Source organism: Ostrinia nubilalis, chromosome Z (assembly GCF_963855985.1).
Source record: "Ostrinia nubilalis chromosome Z, ilOstNubi1.1, whole genome shotgun sequence".
Classification (NCBI taxonomy): domain Eukaryota; kingdom Metazoa; phylum Arthropoda; class Insecta; order Lepidoptera; family Crambidae; genus Ostrinia; species Ostrinia nubilalis.
In genome coordinates, this window is record NC_087119.1 from 20,377,643 (window position 1) to 20,399,502 (window position 21,860).

General features: G+C 38.0%; 1 protein-coding gene across 6 annotated transcripts in view; it reads left to right on the forward strand.

Moving 5' to 3' along the window:
* Positions 1–21,860, forward strand: part of LOC135086550 (JNK-interacting protein 3) — a 52,085-nt gene that overhangs the window by 21,680 nt on the left and 8,545 nt on the right. For 2 of the 6 annotated variants that reach the window (XM_063981287.1, XM_063981289.1), the window contains 12 exons: positions 2,390–2,552; positions 7,068–7,204; positions 8,516–8,724; positions 9,288–9,439; positions 10,718–10,876; positions 12,349–12,459; positions 13,301–13,469; positions 14,942–15,143; positions 16,089–16,249; positions 17,380–17,558; positions 17,976–18,237; positions 18,625–18,879. In XM_063981287.1, the coding sequence (XP_063837357.1) occupies positions 2,390–2,552; positions 7,068–7,204; positions 8,516–8,724; positions 9,288–9,439; positions 10,718–10,876; positions 12,349–12,459; positions 13,301–13,469; positions 14,942–15,143; positions 16,089–16,249; positions 17,380–17,558; positions 17,976–18,237; positions 18,625–18,879 (2,159 nt within the window). Of the gene's footprint in view, positions 1–2,389; positions 2,553–7,067; positions 7,205–8,515; positions 8,725–9,287; positions 9,440–10,717; positions 10,877–12,348; positions 12,460–13,300; positions 13,470–14,941; positions 15,144–16,088; positions 16,250–17,379; positions 17,559–17,975; positions 18,238–18,624; positions 18,880–20,786; positions 20,896–21,860 lie in introns of all 6 variants that reach the window. The other 4 variants (XM_063981288.1, XM_063981292.1, XM_063981290.1 and 1 more) reach the window with 3 other exon arrangements.

Below are 21,860 nucleotides of genomic sequence, written 5' to 3' on the forward strand. Positions count from 1 at the left end.
CAGATTAGAGCGATGTTGCATTGCGGTTGTATTAATTTAAAATGGCTTATGCGAGGCTGATTCAAACCAAAACCTGCTAAAGCACTAGTCTAAATAGAAATATGTTAAAACTCGCGCGGCGCCCTTATGCGTGTGTTTCGAAAAGTAGTATGACGCGTACGAGTTTTCAACGGTCGTGCAATAATAGGCGGGCGCACGCGGCAGGTGCCCGCCGCGAATCTTATACTCTCGGTGGATGCACGTCGCGCAAGTTTTAGCGTAGTCCGTAACAGGGTTCGAGGATATATATCAAAGGATATATATCAAGATATATATCGGATATATATCCGATATATATCAAGCCGGTTTTGATGATATACAGGGTGACAGGTAAAGCGATACATTCCTTGAAAGGGGTTAAAGTAGAGCTTATTTGCAGTCATTTAAGTCATATGACACCATGTCCGAAACTTGTTCATTTCCAAGTTATTCAAGATTTAAGTATTTTTTAAAAAATCTCCAGTTTTTATGTTAAAATGTACCCTTGTAATGAAGAATACGGAAAAATGTTAACTTTTTTGTTGTATTCGTATAGCTAAATAATAAGATTGACATTTTAAATTAAAATTTGCAAGAAAGAATCGTCATTACTCAAGTAAAAGCTAAAAAACCATGTATTATTTTGCAAAAAAAATATGTTTTAGGTAATTAAACGAAGAATTTCCAAGAAAAAATGTATGGAATGTTGTGTACAAATTACAGAATTTAGTTCCTTGATTCATTAGCTATTCAAAAAGGTACAGGTGTTTAACAAACACTACATAATTATTTTTTTATTTGAATTTAAACGTCTAGTAAGATACTTTCATAAAAAAATAAATAAATAAAATAGTCACACTAACAACTGTTCTTGGGTCTCAATAAATGAAAAACTTAGTATTTTAATAATAATTGTATCACCTTATTTTATCTAGGTACATTATTTTAAGTCCTGCTCAAACTGTGAGCCCCGTTTTCTAATACAAGCTCGTAGTCTGTTTCTCACTTCTGTTTTTGTGACTCTTGTTGTCAAACTTTGCTGAATATCTTGAGCTGCCCTCTGAATGCGCTCACGAAGCTTTCACACACAGCATACTTTCGGCTCAGTGTACGCCAATGGATGGATCAACAATATCCACTTCGTTGGATTGGGCGCGGTGGACCCATTCCTTGGCCAGCCAGAAGTCCGGATCTGACCCCTTGCGATTTTTATTTATGGGGTCACATGAAGTATCTCTTGTATGTAACCCCCGTAAACAACGAGCAAGAGCTTCGTGAGCGCATTCAGAGGGCAGCTCAAGATATTCAGCAGTTTGACAACAAGAGTCACAAAAACAAAAGTGAGAAACAGACTACGAGCTTGTATTAGAAGACGGGGCTCACAGTTTGAGCAGGACTTAAAATAATGTACCTAGATAAAATTAGGTGATACAATTATTATTAAAATACTAAGTTTTTCATTTATTGAGACCCAAGAACAGTTGTTAGTGTGACTTTTTTATTTATTTATTTTTTTATGAAAGTATCTTACTAGACGTTTAAATTCAAATAAAAAAATAATTATGTAGTGTTTGTTAAACACCTGTACCTTTTTGAATAGCTAATGAATCAAGGAACTAAATTCTGTAATTTGTACACAACATTCCATACATTTTTTCTTGGAAATTCTTCGTTTAATTACCTAAAACATATTTTTTTTGCAACATAATACATGGTTTTTTAGCTTTTACTTGAGTAATGACAATTCTTTCTTGCAAATTTTAATTTAAAATGTCAATCTTATTATTTAGCTATACGAATACAACAAAAAAGTTAACATTTTTCCGTATTCTTCATTACAAGGGTACATTTTTACATAAAAACTGGAGATTTTTAAAAAAATACTTAAATCTTGAATAACTTGGAAATGAACAAGTTTCGGACATGGTGTCATATGACTTAAATGACTGCAAATAAGCTCTACTTTAACCCCTTTCAAGGAATGTATCGCTTTACCTGTCACCCTGTATATCAACTTTTAAAATTTCTTACTGTATTTGTACTTTTTGACATAAGATTTTTATTTTTTTAGGTGTTTTTGCCGTATTTCAAAGATATTTTATGTTTTTGCTTTATTTGTCTGATTTTAAGTTTTAAAAACATTAAAAACATGTTTATGTAACACATATGCAATAGTATTCATGAATAATACAATAAAATAATACTATGGCTTTCATACAAAATTGATATATATCAAAGTTGATATATATCGGATATATATCATAAATATCCGATATTTTGATATTTATAATAAATATCGGATATTTTCGAACCCTGGTCCGTAATAAATATAAGAGCGATAGCCGTATAAAGAGCCTCTCATTGTCATCAGTACGGGCGAGCGGCCCCAGCGGCCCTTGTCTACACCACACCTCCGCGCGGTGGCGGCGCCGCAACCTGCCATGCGCCACTCCAGAACCCAAGCGGACTTCATCGAGACGCAGCTCTCCGACCACCATCATCGAAGGCACGAGAGGACCGAGCAATTTCGACAGGTCAGTACCAAAGCCTGGTCCGTGAGCACGTAGAATTTTGCCCAATGACCCCAAGCTACCCATCCTTATCGCTCGCGCGTAATTATGTTGCTGTCGCGCTCGCACACTCACTGCGGGCGCCCGTCGCACAGTCGCGACAGCAATATAATTACGCGCGAGCGATAAGGATGGGTAGCTTGGGGTCATTGGACAAAATTCTACGTGCTCACGGACCAGGCTTTAGTCAAATGAGTTTTCTTTTCTAAGCCTATAAGATGAATGGTTTACGAATGACCACTCGCGCGTGCGTACGCGTCTTATCATTCAGATACCTTTTTATGATCTAGAAATGGAAACCAAGCACTTGGTCACGGTAATAATATCATACAGTATTGTAACTTCATATAAACCGACGAAACGCGAGCTTTCCTTCGAATTTAAAATCACGGGACGCGGTCGAGATGAAAAAATTAGGGGTGTCGCGAATGTGCCGAACGGACGTCGATGGCCTAGGCCATCGACGTCCGTTCCGACATTTTCAACACTAGTGTTGAAAATGACTAAGGTGATCGAATTTGACAGACCATCTTAAACAGTCAAATTTGTCAAAAACTAGTCATTAACTGTCAGAAATGGTCATTTTGAGTCACTTTGATTTGAAATGAAAATTATATTGTATAAAACCAGCTTAAGCCCAAGACTTCGCCCGCCTGAAATTAAAGTAAAGTAACAGGTCATTAAGTACTCATTATGATTAGTAGATTCAAAATTATTTTAGTATATTCTTTTAAATTAAATCTACTAATCACAAAACAACACGCATTTTTATCCTATTCCATTCACAAAGTATTTTGTTTGTCTAAATAAAAAAAAATTACAATCACAAAACTAGATAGAAATTCTAAGTAGACAGATGTAATTAGAATGGGTACTGTAGGTGAGCAGCCCTATCGCATGTTGTCATACACCGTGACGTACCGCGGGGCTGTTGACATTTATTTCAAAAATATGGCCGAGTTGGAATACTGTATAGATAGTATTACCGTGCTTGACTTGGTGCAAGATCCACTGCGAATAACAAGTTATGACCAAAACTTACTAACTTATGCTTAACCTACACTTTGGGGTACATGAGCGAAAAAGGACAAGATAACCACAATCATTAGAAAATAGTTTACCTACACAGCTTTACTCAGAATCACGCGTGATATTCAGAATTACGGTCCTATGTACAGATCTCGTTCAAACCTCGACAATATATCAAGCTTTGTTATTCGTTTTGGATCTTGGGCTATAGTTGAACACATGTTTAGCTACTCGTTATAAATAGTTGGGCATTTACACTATACTACTCCTCTTTCGGTGTGGTTTTTCTGTCTATTCTACGGCAATTAAATATGCTAATTATGTATATTAGCCTTTCGGTGGTTTGTTAACTAATGTAGATTTATACTATGATTCGTTATCCTAGATTTCATGTATCTAGGCAAAGCTTCCAAGTAAAATACAGGTGACTGTAAATAACACACATGCCCACTAATCGAATGATTCATTTTTGAAACTGCTTACTAAAAATAAAGTTCCTGTATTAACTAATAAGTACTAAGTAGTTAATGACATTTGTAATACGCATATACGCTTTCTAACCAATGTTCCAGTATCATGACTATAAATTAGAAAGTACCGCTATTATCAGCTTTTTTCATAGTACAATTAGTAGAGGGTATACTTAGGTTCATCACTAAATTTAAGACCTTTAAGATTGCACACATTGATTATTGTTATTTGCGGCGATCCACAGATCGGTCGCCACGTAATATATTGGTACATTCTAAAAGTATATACAAGTATCTACTGCAACTTGAGTTTTCTTTATGTATTTAAACATTATCCGCATTAAGCTTTCCCATCCTTTCATGCTTATTTTGTGTGTGCTGTGGTTCCTCTGTTGTTTGTTTATTATTTATTATCCTTGCCCCTCACCTAATTCCTGTCCCATTCTTTGTTTTCAGTTGAATGAGTGACGTCTCCCAAAAGAAAATAGTAATCAATTTAGTACAAGTTTTTTGAACAGTGATATTAATGTGAAATAACTGTGACGTTATAAGTGATATTATGAAATAGGCTTGTATAGTAATGTTAGATAGATATTTATTGAGTAATCAAATAATATTATTTTATTTTATCGCTCTATTGTTTGTGACGTTATGTGAATAAAACTATTTTATATATGAAGCTTTTTGTTTTGTGTTTGTCCTTTAATGTTAAAAAGCCTGTGGCATATAGAGGCATGGATGCAGTGGAGCTAGGTTGCGATGTACTGATTTCACTATTTTGACAGCATTTGACAGCTCTGTCAAACCGTAATGTAAATTTTGCACTGTCTGCGGCCATTTCCCTGTGTGTCAGAGGCTTAGATAAAATTCGCTATAATTTTACTTCAAGTGCATGTTTATTCCCTTTTTTATTTGCAAATACCGTAATTTGTAAATTTCTAGAGACTTGTATATGCTTTGAATGTTCTGATTCTGTAATATATTGGAACTCAAGTTTAATGATAATAGCCTATGTATATTCAACACAGTTCTAACATAACTAATTATGGGAAAACCAAGGTAATATCACTAACCCCGAATAACCATGATGATTAAAATAATTGTATAATAGACTGCTTTATGACCTGATGATGAATAGCTCTTTAAACGAAGCTTTTACAATGTACTATCGCCAACAGTGTTAACTGCCCATTGAAAGTCATGTCATCTCGTTCTATCGCAAAGAATCGCCATTTGATTAGAGCGAGAGCAAAAATGGAAATGGATAGTTAACAGTGTGGGTGTGTACATGATACACCTAGGTCTTAGAGGAGCATGTAGTCACGATGCAGTTCAAAATATGTACTGGATTCTACGACAATCGAGTATCCCTCGGGACTAAACAACCTTCACTGGTTGGGTTTCGTTTATGGCCAATCTGACTCTGGCTAAAAGATGTTGCAATGGTGGGAACGAGATGATGTAGTCCCTCAACTTGTACGGATTTAAATGGTCATACCTCAAGCTACATTGAGAATAAAGAAAGACAAATTATTTATTACTTTTTTTTACAAAATTTTATAGTAAAAGTTATAAGTTTAAAATGTTAAAATGAGACAAACTTATGAAGTTTGCAATGTAATTAGGATTGCTCTTCTAGATTGATGTATGAGTAACACCCATTCATCGTCGCTACTACGCGTTACGTAAGTTAACCACACTACACTCTCCCGTTGGAGAATCATAAGAGCTTGATTTTGTAGTAGCCTATTCGAGTATAGCCTTAGATTAATTAGCAAGTCGTCTCAACCAAATGCCTTCAACTGCTTGATAAAGGCCTTCCATAAGGGTTTTCACAACGATCGGTCCCACGCTGACCGCATCCAGGTGCTTCCCGTCTATACCTTCTGGGTCATCGATCCATCGAGTAGGAGTTTGTTAACATGTGATAATGTGACTGCCCACACTCACAGCTGTCTTTTACTATGTTTCTCCTACAAGGAACTTAAAATGTGAGACGTCTTATCTATCTTATTCGATTTCGAGCATAGCACGCTTTATCGCCCTTTGGTTGACCTTGAACCTTATGAGGCCCTTAGATACTCATTATTATACTATACTGGTCGTGGTCATCACAAAAATCGGCCCACCTACGTTTTACAGGAAAACTCGTTCCTACTGACACAATCATGGTGCCCCAACAATATTGGTGTTATTTGAAAGCCCAATAAATATCCTTAAAGAAAAACACATTTAATTTCTTAATAAACGATTAACATAAACGCGATATACAATAAATGTGACTTGAAAAAAGACCTTACTTTCGGCTCACCTCTGGGATCAATTAGGCCAATTTTTATGGTTATAAAACCAAATAATGATCTCACGTGTCCTCTTTAACAGATCGATAGCGATTAATCCCAACCTAACAGTTTTATAGCCATAAAAGTTGGCTCAAGTGTAACTACCTATTTTTTTAAGAAGTGACTGGATTCTTCTATAGACACATTTTTGGGGTAAAAACCTTTCCTTTAATGAAATGAAGTTTAGAACTAGGCTTTTAAATGGTGCCAATATTGGTGGCAAGTGGGGATGCATACGTTTGAAAGTGTTTGTCGCGGGAGGGTCGATTTTTGTGATGACCAGTGTATTATTAGCAAGTAAATGAATGGAATTCATAGTCTTAAAAAATGAAGGAATCAAACGTGGCCAGCTTACTCACCTTACCCTCTCAAAAGCATTATGAAATCCTCCATACATAGGTGAAAAGAGAACCACGGCACTTAGAATTTGATTTAGAACTTGTGTCTGCCAAGAATCAAGTGAATTAGTTTATTTGGAAAATAATTTTTATTCCCCTACTATCTTATTCAAATGACCAATACAGCAGAAACTGTTGTTATTCTTTAGCCAAAATGAACTTCTATAAAATCCTAGAGTCCTTAAGTTGCATAGTGATAAGCATTAAGAATGGTCCTACGTGAACTGGTGGTATTCGTAGGTGCGAGCGCATGTGAAGAAAGAAGATGGACGTCTCCAGGCTTACGGGTGGAGTCTACCAGTCAAGGGTCAGAAACCCAGCCCTTGCACTTCCCTCTCGACCTGCGGAGTGCCGGTTCCAGTGCCTGTGTTCTGCAGGTAAGTTACTGATTAGACTTGATGATCAGACGCCTCTGGGGTTTACCAAAAAGAAAAAGGGGAACGAGTTATTGAGGACAACCAATTGTTTTAGGAGTGTAGAAATGGCGATGAACTAGTTGACAACCTGATAAAATAATGATGTTATTTAATTTTAGGGGCCCTTCCCCTTTTTTCCCCCTATTTGGTATCTACGAAAATAAAATAAATACTTGAAGAGGGAAGGTTAAAAAAAGTTTAGTTGTTGGTTCGTAAGAGTAAGGACGTAAGGTTCGTAAGAGTAAGGACTTAAACAGAATATTTGTAACCTGGGCTCTATCTACCACACGTTGGCGCATCTCTATTTACTTTTCCTTACTGATAACATCCTTAAAGGTTCCAAATTAATTTGTTTCTATAAGATATTGTATGAAACATTTGTTTGTTAAACAAATGAGTGGGATACCTATCGATCACAAATAAACTGATGATACTGAATAAACATTTTTTCTTTCTTTCTTTCAATAGCACAGAATAATGCCAATAGTTTTATCACGGTTTTTATGTAGAGGTTCAGACCATAGAAAACATATTTTTCTTATACTACCTTATTTGTCACTGGCAGAGATGTGGGGAAACTATTTTATAGAAAATCTCCCTGTTAACCCTCAGAGTAAGTTAAATGCTTACCTTAGGAATGGATTCACCACAACAATCCAGCGATCAACCAAGATCAAATTAGCATTCCTCGGATACCGAGTCGTCACTCTGATGCTGTCACTATGTACGAGTAGTTTCTTCGGCGGTTCTATCAGTTCTTAGGAAAGGTATCACATCATCTGAGATTATTAACATCTCACTCCTGTCATCTTAGCACTTTCGAGTAACTCAGACGTCCTCATTTCTGATATCAAGTTCTTTATAATGAGACATTCTATCGCTAAACGTCAGCCTTTTATCTCAAGAATAATGTTAGACATAAGTTAGTTACCACTTATCGACTGGACCCCAATAGCTTTTTATAGAACTATACAACTACAATATTCCGAAACGAACGTGAACAAAATATTATTATGTCCATTATAATTTGTTGGAGGATATGTGATATCACCGTGTTGAACCAATTACTTACATGCCCTAGCTGCTACCCCATTTGTGACGCTATCACAAGGATTTAAGGATGTTAAAAAATACCTAGTTGTCTTCAAATAATGCTGATTTATTTCATCGTGACACATGTTTAATTGCAAAATCGCACCTACAGAACATGATTCTTATTTTCCGTCTTCCGCGTACGTACATCAGTAGTTACAGCTTGGTGTCTCTTGACAGGCCGCTCGCTGAGATGGAACCCCGCATGACACTTCTTTGTGCGGCGGGTGTGAATCTCACCGGAGGCTGTACCCCCGACGGGGGCTGCATGGTGGGAGAGAGCGTCTTCTACGATGACAAACCAGAAAACACCATGACTTTGGGTGAGTTGCCGACACAGAACGACCCTGTGAGCGATACGACAGCGCAATCGGATGAAATTGACCAGAGTAAGTTGGTGTGTTTTGTACTTGTGCACAGTACACTCTGTTCTCATCATCACAGAATTTATGGGGATCTTCACAGACCTACTCTTTTCTAGGCGAATCTTTACTTAATTGCTTCATCAAAAAAAGTGTAAGATGTACCTTTAATTCTTGGAAAATTGCTTTAATTTGTTCGTTACTCAAAAGTTAGTGTGTATAATATAATGAAATGCCGTAGAAGCTGTATTGTTAAGTGATATCCAAAAATATCAATGTACAAGGCATTGAAATGAGTAAAATATGTAGAACACTCATATTTGCAGTGTTGTTAAACTATGGCAAGACCTTGCTACCTTAAATTCTCTCTACTCTTATTCGAACTCAACTATTTGAACTCTTGACTCTACTTCAGTCGAGTGACACTCAAAGTCTATACCTTTACGTGAGCTTGTATCTGTAAATAGCAAAAAAAAACTTGATGACACCTGCAAACACTCCCATCACAGTACTCCATTCAGATATTGCACATTAATATTGCTTTATTATGTAATCACACACAGCTAACGTGGGCACCATGTTTGTTATAGCGTATGAGATGAGCAGGGCGACCGTCCACTCACCGGAGATCGAAGAAATTAATGAGCAACTGCAGTCTACACAAAGTGTCCAACGTACTGAAAAGAATCTTTCATCATTAGTATGGATTTGCTCGTGCACGCAGACCAGGGGCGTGGTCATGGTAAACAGATATTTTACAATATTTAATATAATTATTAACATAACACCAATCATCTATCAGTTAATTACAATAACAACTACTAGTCGTGATCTTCTTCAGGACAGATATTTCATGTTTCAACTACCAGGTATTAAAAGTAGTTGTGGACATGGCAAACATAAATTTACTTATCTCATGTTTACCTATGCCGATCTATAGTCTGGTCTGCGAGCACGTAGAATTTTGTCCAATGACCCCGAGCTACACATCCTTATCGCTCGCGCGTAATTATGTTGTTGTCGCGCTCGCACACTCACTGCGGGCGCCCGTCGTACAGTCGCGACAGCAATATAATTATTACGCGCGAGCGATAAGGATGGGTAGCTTGGGGTCATTGAACAAAATTCTACGTTCTCACAGACCGGGTTTTAGTACATTAGAAGTTGTTTTGGGTAATTTATATTGGTTATATTGGTGGTTGGTGACAAATGTATTCTACTCTTACTTGTAATGCTTACTATACTTGTCATTACTTGTAATGCTTTAAATCTAATACCATTTTCATGAACGCACTCTAACAAACGATATTACTATTATTGGTATATCGTCCCCAAAGTGCGGAGAGTAAGTTACGCAAATTTCCTCTGGCCATACCTGATACATCAGTTGACCAAATAGATGTTGCGTACAAATATTCTTAAATACTGTTTCGCACTATAGACAATTGACAATCTTGCAAGCCTACTAATCCTAATCATATTAACACCAAATTATCTCCATCCCTAATCAACATTAAACTTGTTTTTTATTTTAAAAAATACTGACATAGTAGGACATCCTAACTCATACTCAGCGAAACTGCGAAATTCTGTTCTGGCAGATTTTAATCTAAGATATGATTTCGTAATCGACTCCACGGAGCAGCAGATGACGTATCTTCGCAACACTTTTCTATTATTCATTATTCCATATTATGTACTGCATAGAAACACCTAAAGCCCGGTCTGCGAGCACGTAAAATTTTGTCCAATGACCCCAAGCTACCCATCCTTATCGCTCGCGCGTATTTAGCTTGGGGTCATTGGACAAAATTCTACGTGCTCGCAGACCAGACTATAGAAACCAATCGTGTTGCGACGACACATCGACTGCTGCTGCTGCGTGTTGAAGTGTTCGAATTTGAACCTTAAGCGTATCTTATTTACAAGATTGCCAACTTCTATAGGGGCTTATAACGCTTGAATATTGGTCTGTATTTGTAGTAGTAATATTATAGAAATATTTATCATCTGTCACCAGATAATCGATGCGAATAACCCCGCTGTCGTGCTTGAGTCGTTCACCGTTAGCGACAAGCATATACTCTGTGTGGCGTCTGTCCCCGGGGCTATGGCCGAAGACTACCGCGAGTTCGGTGAACGGATGACCGGAATCGACCGCAACACCAAAAGGCCTGCTGTAAGTGAAACTATTACCTATAATAATATATTTATAAATAACTATTAAAACCGTTCGCAAAGACTTCAAAGTACCGGTTTAATATCTAAGGCTGCTGCAAGAATGCGCAGAACACCAGACTTCCAAAAAGTCCCCATCAGCCTCGTTAAACATCAAAACAGGCAAAAATGTAAAGAATCGGCCAAAACTTTGTATATGGACCCGAACACCTGCGTCCATACAAGATCCCTCCTGCCAACATACAACACCTTGCAGGAGTTTATAAAGATCGTCCGACCGGACTTTGCCACCACCCAGGTCTTAACCAACCACGGTTATCATAAGGAATACCTACATCGTTTCCATATTGTCGCAGATGACCGCTGTCCCTGCGATGACCAGACTCCACAAACTTGGAAACACCTCCTAACACAGTGCCCTAGATTTTCTTCAGCCCGATATAACCATGAAATGACATCCCGCCTGCTAAATATCAACCCATATAATCTACCAGACATAATTAGAAAAGAAGACACAGCAAAAAGCTTCAAAGCCTACATTACCCATATAGTCGATCACCTAAAATAATTTAACCAAACGTAATTACAATCATCATAATTCACAAACTAAATCACTGCACTGCAATTGGAGTACTCCACTAGCTACCATTGCATGTGTATCTCAATAACACTCACTAACAAAAAAAAAAAAAAAAATATAGGTCGCTCAAAGAGAGTTGAGGTCATCCACACAAACAAAGATTTGTATCTGTCTACGCTGACGTTTCGCGTATTCAGATTGACAAGTGTTTTGTCTCGCTTGCAGGCATTTAACAAGAGCGAGGTAGCTAGTGTATTCGATATTTAAACTTGATTGTGTAATATGTTATGTTTTTTTTTATATTCAAATATTACATCTGTGTGAGTACGTGTTTGGCGTTTGCTCAACTTTTGTTGCGACATACACTATAAATGTATTTTTATTAAATTCAATACGTCTCTTAAATGCACTCTATTTACTATCGATAGACTTGTTGGTCTTATCGTGCCCAGAGTGCGGAGAGAAATTTGCGCACAATTCCTCTGGCCATATCTGTTGCTTCGGAATGACCAAATAGATGATGCGTACAAATAAATCTTTTGCCCATGCCATAGAAATATATGCTGTAATAAATCAGTTTAACAATTATGAGAAAACGTGGTGAAAGTTGAAAAAGATTCATTAATTTTACTTTTTACTCACTGTACTTTTATTTAATAAAAATAACAACAATTTATACTCATATCATAACAAAATGCGGTATTACATGGCGATTAGATAAGGGATGAGCACTAAAATACACATAAATAAACATTGTCAACGTTAAGATAACATGCACAAGTGTGGACGACGACATCTAGGTAAAGACTTGAAGCTTATGCAGTTAGTAATAAATGTGATTTTGCAACAAAATTGTGTTGCCGACTTTACAAATCTTTTGTTTGTATCTGCAGTCATTGTTCTGCATGGGCGAATCATTCGAGTCCCCGCGAGCCAACGGTATGCAGGGCGCTGACACCGAACCGGAGGAGAGTAAGGAACCCGTCGTGGGCTCCACCAAATTGGTAAGTACTAGCAACACAACTTAGTAACTTATTACTTATCTATTTAGAGTTAAACTTGTTTGCCCGCACCTTGATTCACGATGGACTGTAAGATTTCGTCTCATCGTTCACAGGGGTGCGAAAATAAAATCACGCACATCTAGTTACAGCCATTTCGTAAGATTGAGATTGCTGCCATCCTGTTGCGCACATACAATACATAATCATGTCCATTATGGCATTGGCTTATTTATCCTTTTGCATGCTTTATACCTTTCTTCTTCTTAGACTTATCGTACGTGTTGCTTCAAATTGACCAAATGGATATTGCGTATAGATGATAGATCCGGGCATAGTAATTGACAACAATAACGTGTGAATGAACCTTCACTTGATTGTAATATAATGTTGCGAACACAGGGACAATAACCTGTAATCTCACTTGTAGTAGATTCTTATTAATGTATAAAACATTTCCAATTTCTATGCGCGTTCACTATTCATTTACATCAGAAAAAGATATTATTTATTTTCATTAATCACGGTTATAAATGATCTACACTCCACAAAAGCCATACGGGTTGGTAAACTATACATATACTCGTGTATTTCTCTTACGGCATTAATAAGAAGATTGCAAGCCAAATCCATGATAGATTAATGACCTGACGATAAGAGTAGGCGCACACCGTTGATTTTTCGTCGGCCGATAGTTTAGTCGGGCAGTTGATCAGTATGGGCATGTATGGGAGTGCGCACACTACGCCGATTCGAGATTCTTCATACAATTAAAATCGGGCACAACTATCGGCCAACTAAAAATCAACGGTGTGCGCCTACTCTAATGATATGACTCGTCCAGGTATACTCAACGCTGCTGACGCCTCCAAGTACGCCGGTGAAGGAGCGTTCGCCCCCTGCAGAGGGCGCTGAAACTGCTGACACCACGCTAAAAGTCGGCGACGATGCGGACTCCATGCCGCCTGGCAGTCCGCCGCTCAGTTCCACGCCTAACCATACAATGCACCGAGGTAAGAAACTAACTACAATTACAATTGAAAAATTGGGATGATGACTGGGTCATGAAATCGAAATTGTATTTAGTAAGTCAGACAAACAATAAAAAAATATTGTACACATATTTTTTCATTCTTTTCATGATCAAAAAATTACAGTATTATATTGATTTGAAATGTCGCGTGACGTCACTAGTAAAAAATCTACATAGGCGTGACGTAATGCGCCATTTCAACTCGATGTAGCACTGTTATTCATTAATTATGAAAGAAAACAAAAAATACGAGTCTAATATTTTTCTAATTATCTGCCTAACGGATAAATGATTGAAATTTTGTCATCTAGCCTATTACTATAAGACACTGCAGACTACCGACTCTTAATCGGCCAATAGATTGGTTTCTTTGTACATTCGGTTTACAATTTGTATGAGGAATGCTTATCAGATTCTACTAGGAAGAAATCTTGAATGAAAATATTAGTTTTGCGAAATCGTAATATATTATTTTAGGATAATAATTATTTACAATATTTAGCGCTTGATAACAGTTTCAAACATGCTCCGTTTTCACGAAATTGTTAATCTCTTTGTTATAATTTCGATCTGTTAAACCTTGCATTAAAAGATACAATTTTAAGTTTTAATTTAGTAAGAAAAATAATAAAAACCTTTATTGGCACAGTATAAGGACATAAGTATTACTGCGCAGCATATTATTATGTTAAATATTACACTGTGCCCACATTGAAGTACAAATTAACACACAGTCTTTATTTTTGATGGAGACTGGCATTAATTGCTGTACTACATTGTATTGTATAGTTATAAAATTCAGATACTAAAACAATCAAGGTTACAGTGTATACTGATTTCTGATTTTTTGCCTCTATAAAGCAAGGTTTAGACTAGCAATAAAACTTGCAGAAGGTGACTTCAGCAAGCTGTTTACTATTGTGTAAATAGCTGTGGCAAGCCAACTTCTGCAAATTTTATTGCTAGTCTAAACCTCGCTTAGGAGAACGCACTTGAATTTGCGATGAGACTATCTTTTGTCTTATTGTATACCCGGTGCGGAAATAAATTGTCGCGCACTGCTTTTGGACATACTGTATCATTAGTATGGCCTGCACCGTGATGCGCACAAATATACTTGTATTGTTATAGGTAAGACTTATATTTACTCATTAATGTCGCTTTAATAAATAAAGTTTTTGCCATTCTTATTTCTGTTTAAGTTACAACGACGACGAAAAATATAACGACGAAGCTTTCGTAGCAATCAAGTATCTGAATAACTCTACTATGATACCCTAATTAATTATGAAAAACGTTAAAAATATGTGTTGTATACTAAAGCGGCGTTATGTTGCTCAAGTTAAAGTTGCAATTTTGAGTAATATGATGTATCTCTTGATGTATCCTTATTATCAATGGGGATATTCAACTCAAAACTGAATTAAATTAAAACGGCACTTTTATAATTAGATCGTCCTGCATCGCCCGAGCCGGGTGTCGATGCGTTCGCGCAAGAGCAAGAGTCGAATGCTGAAAACAGTACAGAGAACCAATCAGAAGCGACACAGGATCGCAAGATGTCAACCGTGATGGCAACCATGTGGCTTGGCACCAAGAGCGGCAATCTTTACGTGCACTCCGCTATGGGAAATTACAGCAAGTGCCTGGCGAGGTAAGACTCGTAATTCACACTGTACAACTAAATTGATCTAAGTTCTTGAAGATTTTTATTTAGTGCAGGAAAAAATGGCTGTATTTTTTACGCTAGTTGACACCACAGACAAGTAACTAGTGCCTTTCTTGCTAGTGGCGCCATCTTGGTGAACATAAGTTGGCCTCACTGTGTATGCCAATGACGTGACTTTACTCGCTAATGACACCAACTTGAATGCAAATACGGTAGTATCCCTTATTGTGATAGAATCTATTGGATATTATCTTTTTTTAGAAACTTTTATACAATTGACATAGATCATTCCGACACACCACTAGCTGATAAAGACCCTGGTAGCATCTTATCTTAAGGCCTTCTTAAAGTCAGCGACAACTATTTTTTGTTTTAATTTTATATCAGGTGCGTCAAATAACTACCTGAAACTTAACATAAAATGGTGAAAGTCGCCTATTTCTTAAAAATAAAATATGGACTTGCTCATAATAACGCAGTGCGCTGACGCAATTAATGGTGGATCGAGCTTGCCCAAGAAGACACCTGTGGGCTGAGTATTATAGTGAGCACGTTTGATGTAAACTCACACTAGGCCCTCTGTTCAATCGTGTGTCAAAGATTTATAATGGCAAAGATTGGAAATAGTAACCCGGCATTGACGGCAGCGCCCTCCTGCAAATGACATTTCAGTGTTTTCCAACGTGGCAAAAATCGGAACCTGCGGTCCGATATTGACGGTGGCGCCCCCTGTCAATGTCACAGGTGGAACGGTTCAGTGTAGTTAATCATATCATTGGTTCCCAAACTTATTTGAGACGCAGGTTTTTTATACTTATGTACACAGATGGCCCGCGCCCCCCTTTAAAGGTCTTTGTTCCCTCCCCTAGGGGGCGCGACCCCACTTTGGTAACCAATAATCTATAATTCTATATGATTGTATTTCTTTAGATTGAAACTGAATGATGCCATCCTCTCCATCGTGGCTTGCGCGTCTCGCTGTCTGGTGGCCCTGGCCGACGGAACGGTGGCCATCTTCGCTCGGCTGGCGGACGGGGAGTGGGATTTCGGCCAGTACTGGCTACTTACGCTCGGCGACTGCAAGTGTTCTGGTGAGTACATAACTATTATAAATAAGTAGGTATATATTTAGTGATGTAAATAAGAATACAGCGCGTTTTAGAATACCAGTACTAAGTAGGTACACTGTCTATTACTGTATTATCAATTGTCTAGCTTTTAAGGTTTAAATTATAAGAATTTTGTAAAATTATTGCAGAGCGCTAATCTTTCATGAAATACTTCTTCACTGTCACGACATTTTTCATTACACTTTACTGTCACGACTGTCGTTACCGACGCAATAGTCTATCACGACAATAAATAGATGACCTACATTGAACTGTCCCACCAAACTCATTGACAGGGGGACGCCACCACTGTACAACTTTATAGTTTCCAACTTGGCAAAAATCGGAACCAGCGATCCGGTATTGACGGTGGCGCCCCGCTGTTAATGTCACGGATAGGACAGTTCAGTATTTTGGATCTAGGTAAACACTGTGTTTTCCTCTCAGGTCTCACCTTTTATTGATAAAACATTTGATGAACACAATAAGAAGCATAAAAGGTTCATATGGGCATGTCCCAAATAAATTAAGATCATACAAAGTTGACTTATAAACTTTCAAAAACGTCTCACCAGTTAGGCTAGGATGCGCGCCATATCGATTTTATTCTATAAGGCCGTGTATGTATCGTCTGTAATCGTCGATAACATTATATCACGCACAGGGTTCGAAAGGATAATTATCGTGATAATAACAGATGGATAAAATTATCGGTTGATAATAACAAACAATGCGCTCGTGAAAATGAACTGTATTCGAAGTTTTCGAACGTGTATTTCCGCACTTGCGTCTAATTAGTGGGTGTTAATCAACAAAGATAGTTATAAAACCTATCTATTTAGCTCCACAATAATCGCTAGTTATCTAGCGTCAAAATATTTATCTATTTTCCAAACTTTATGCGACTAGCATGGACAACTTGACGAAAATCAGCAACCAAAAACATAAAACAACATACGCAATCAGAATTTCTTATGAAGCAATATGACAAATGTATCTTATACTGTTGATAATTATCTGATAATTATCATGAAGCGTAATTATCTTGATAATTTCGAACTCTGATCACGCACGCATCCTACGCTCTCTGATCTTATATTACCCGTATCTAGATCACGCCTTCCTTGCAGTGCGCTGCCTCTGTGCAGTGGGCAACACTGTATGGTGCGGGTATAGGAACAAGGTGCACGTGGTGGACCCGCGCTCGCGCACGTTACTGCACACGCTCGAGGCGCATCCGCGGCAGGAGAGCCAGGTGCGGCAGATGACGTGCGACGGAGACGGCGTCTGGGTGAGTGCTATTATTATAATAACCTAACCTTCAACCGTGTCTTCACAGCATAAAGTTCAAATTGGAAGAGCTTTGACTGTGGCTTGCTTAGGCCAATTTCATTTCAGTCGTCTCCAGTTGTGACATTCTATGAAATATACGAATCGCATTGAGATCTAAGTTGTGTCAGAATAACGCTTTGGTCATAGACTTCTAGGTTTTTTGTTCTTGATTTTTATGTTTATTTGTTTCTTGCAAGCTAGCTCGCATTTGGTCAACATTCTCACTTGGAGTAAAGATTTAAAATGACTGAATTTGACCAGTCACATTGATGAAGGGCGATGCACATGGGATATTGTGTTGAACGTGGTCATCAATTCCAAATTAGTTCAAAATTCACCACTACTTCAATTCATTTGTATCTACACTTATCCACAGGTATCAATAAAAATGGATTCCACACTTCGATTGTACCACGCTCATACGTACCAACACTTGAAAGACGTGGACATAGAGCCATACGTCAGTAAGATGCTGGGAACGGGAAAGCTGGGCTTCTCTCTGGTTCGCATCACGGCACTGCTGATCAGCTCCGGAAGGCTTTGGATCGGGACGAGCAATGGCGTGGTCATATCCGTCCCACTGAGCGAGGGGACGGGGAAAGAAACGGTACCGAGCGTCCCGAGACCCACTACCAGTGGTAAGTTTTTGCCTAGATTCATTTCGATCTTCTGTAGTTTTATTAAGATTGTTACCAAATGTTGATTCCCTTGGATGTAAATAAAATGTAATTGAATTATTATGGGATAGTGTAGTTACCTAATATGAAATTCTATTGCCATTTCTGGGGTTTCTTTTTACCTGACTGTATGGTAGTGAAAACAACCTACCTACATGTTGGGCTTAGGCCGTGGGAATACCAATATTAGTCTGTAAGACTGGGACTGGGTCTGGCAGTCGAGTTTGACATAAATTACCTACAACGTGTCATCATGACTAACCTAGGAAAAAGAGTGTTGTCCTAAAGCAATCTACAACATTTACTTGGAAGGTATTATGACTTTTTAAATGGTCCATTATTTCCCAGGCAACACATCTGTAGTTCACGCCCGGTCCGCGAGTCCAACCGGGTCGATCCCGTGGTGCTCAATGGCACACGCGCAACTCAGTTTCCACGGCCACCGGGACGCTGTCACCTTCTTCGTCGCGGTCCCAGGGGCCCCCGAGGCCCATCCGCCCCCGCCGTCCCCACAGGCCACCTCGCCAGACTCGCCCAAACTGCGGTTACTTAACCCCATGCTGGTCATATCGGGCGGGGAAGGTTATATCGACTTCAGAATAGGTAAGTCTGCATGTTGATTCACTACACTATTACACCATGTTACAATACCTTGAAAGATGAGTTACCCATACCGTTAGTTTAGAACCCCAACAGTTTAGGCGCTCTACACACTAATCATCGGCTCATCAGGCTATTCGAAAACAAAACAGTCCCGAATCTTGTCGCTGACACAACGTAGGCACGGTAATAATATCATAGTATTACCGTAACGTAGAGCCGGAAGACGTAGCGTGGGCAGGCCTCCCACTAGGTGGACCGACGATCTGGTGAAGGTCGCGGGAGGTGCCTGGATGCGAGCGGCGCAGGACCGGTCTTTGTGGAAATCCTTGGGGGAGGCCTTTGTCCAGCAGTGGACGTCTTTCGGCTGAAACGACGACGAACGATTACCGTAACGTAGGTGTTCGGTGTAGAACGATTAAGATATTGTTTGACTACGTAGTTTTTATGCAGTGATTTCATACGGCCGGCTGAAAAGCGTCGGATGCTGAATTGCCGAACTATCTTACATAGTAAATCCTTTACTGTGTCTGTGACAGCTAGGGCGTCACTTATGTTTAGTAGAAGAAATTATTTGTTCATTACACTGACAGGATATAGATTTCAAAGCAAGCAATATGCACGTTGGCTGTACAACTCGTGTACCTAAATAGTAGGATTATAAATGGTGATATTTATAGTTCTCTCTCGCTTGCACATAATTTGCAAGCAAGAGATACACATGTTATCATTTCAATCCCACTATTTATCTACACAGGTTGTACATAAATACATCAAGATACAAAAAGCTTGTGCTTAGTTATTCAACAAATAGTTTGTAGTGTTTTACGCTTTCTATGCTTACCTTACATAGCATTACGCTTATTAGAAATGGTACCGCTTAGTTCCAGGTATCTGGTTAAAGTTGCCAGTATATTTGTGCCTATTGTTTGATTTGAATTGCAGGTGCAGATTTCCTACTAAAATGTGTTGTAACATTATTGCGAAATTAAATTAATGTCATCGCTTACTTACTTTACATTGACATACTTGTCCGTTGTTTGCTGATGCTGTAACGAACTATTTATGTCCCATGTCGTTTGTATATGTCACCGTAATATTGTGAATTCCGTCAGATTATAATCTGACGTAGTTGGATTAGAATCTAACCTAACCTAACCCACTGTTAGTTTACAGTCTCACGCGTTATATTGTAAACTGACGGAGTTTACAATTTCGCGTTGACATATACATTATAAATATGACCACTAATATTAATATGGATATAATTAACCACTGTCCATAACTTTGGTTTTGCTCACAAACTATGTTAGCAGCTTAGTCGATTCTGAAACTTGCGACGGACATGCCTCATCAACAATTGACTTCATTCAGTTCTTAGTAGGGTGTATTAATAATTTACCCAGATTAAAACGTGTAATAATAACAATCGGGACTAATACTTAACCTCTGACACGCGGTGACGTGAGTGCAACGTTAGTGGTTCGTTATTTTTCCATACAATTTGACAGCTGAAGGATATATTATGTGCGTGTGAGGCAATGAATTACAAATTAAATAAACGCTGCGCATACGCATCCTGTACATAAATCGGCTAAGTACTACACACCTTATTGACTAATTCTGGGATTTTGTTACATGAAACCTGCCATGTTTCTGTTCTTTGTTATTTTTATTTTTTTAAACCACCAATCCCCAAGTGGTCTCATATGACCTCGTAACAATTGATTTCTATTGTCTCGATTGGCTGGGCTTGAAGGGTTAATAGTACTAACAAATCAGTTCAGCTCACAACGGACATAGCATACCACGTAATAATATCACGCATCACATTAACTCCCGCATTTTAGTCGAGAAACAAACTACCGGTGCCCATATAATTGTCCCGGTTTTATTTTGTTTGCCATTAGAAGAGCATGCTGACGACCGTGATCCGGCCTCCCATCTCATGGTTTGGAGGATATACCATACTCCCTGTGCTACATAGTATTCTTAAAGTTTCCCCTTTTTACTAGTACGGTACGTCAATTTTTATAATCACATTTGAGGGCATGTACGTAGCTTGGACTCACGTGTAAAACCACTAATGAAGTTTTTAATACTAATCATACAGTACATTGTGCATCACTAACGCATTCATCTGACCAATAATATTGACGTATCACCATTATTTTTATGAAAATAGTACTTTGATATCAATATAACATTTACATAATATTTGTGGTCAGACATTCAAGCGAATATACCGTTGTATGTAATCATTTTCATACAGTTATTGGGGCAGATAACTCAATAATATTTGCTTATTCGCTTACAAAATTACAATTGACATACTAATCCAAACCTAAAACGCCTAGTTGTAATCGGCTATATTTGCTCACGTAAGTGCATATTTAAAATTATGAGAGCAAATATGTCTGCTTTGCACTAGCCAAGGTAAGAAGGGGTCATTTTAATGTACTAAAATTAACAACATATCTATCGCTAACGTGTATATTGCTAATCAACTGTATATATTAACAGTTATGTTATGGTTAACTCCATTTTGTCTTGTTGTTAACATGTGACGTTTAAATTTCTGATGTTTTGTGTTCTTTTTTGTTAATATAGCGGCTGATACATGATATTTAATGATTGAATTAATCTGACGTGTTTTATTAACATTGTTACACGTATAAAATCATTATATCTTCAAGTCAAGCTATTTAAAATAAACAGCGTACTTGTCTAACACTGAAAAACTGTCATCGTATTCATTTATTACCACTTGACAGCACTTAATTCGTTGATTTGATTGATGTTAGTTTCATGCTGTGACAATAAAACATCTGTTTACTCAAACGATTCAGGTTTAGTCTAAGAGCTAGTGAACGCCAGACCTAGGTACGTCATTTTATAAAAGCTGAAAGTTTGTCAGCGTATGCTCCCAATATAGGATATAATGTTGGTGAATATAGGGTCTTTGGGAGCTACCCTAAAAAAAC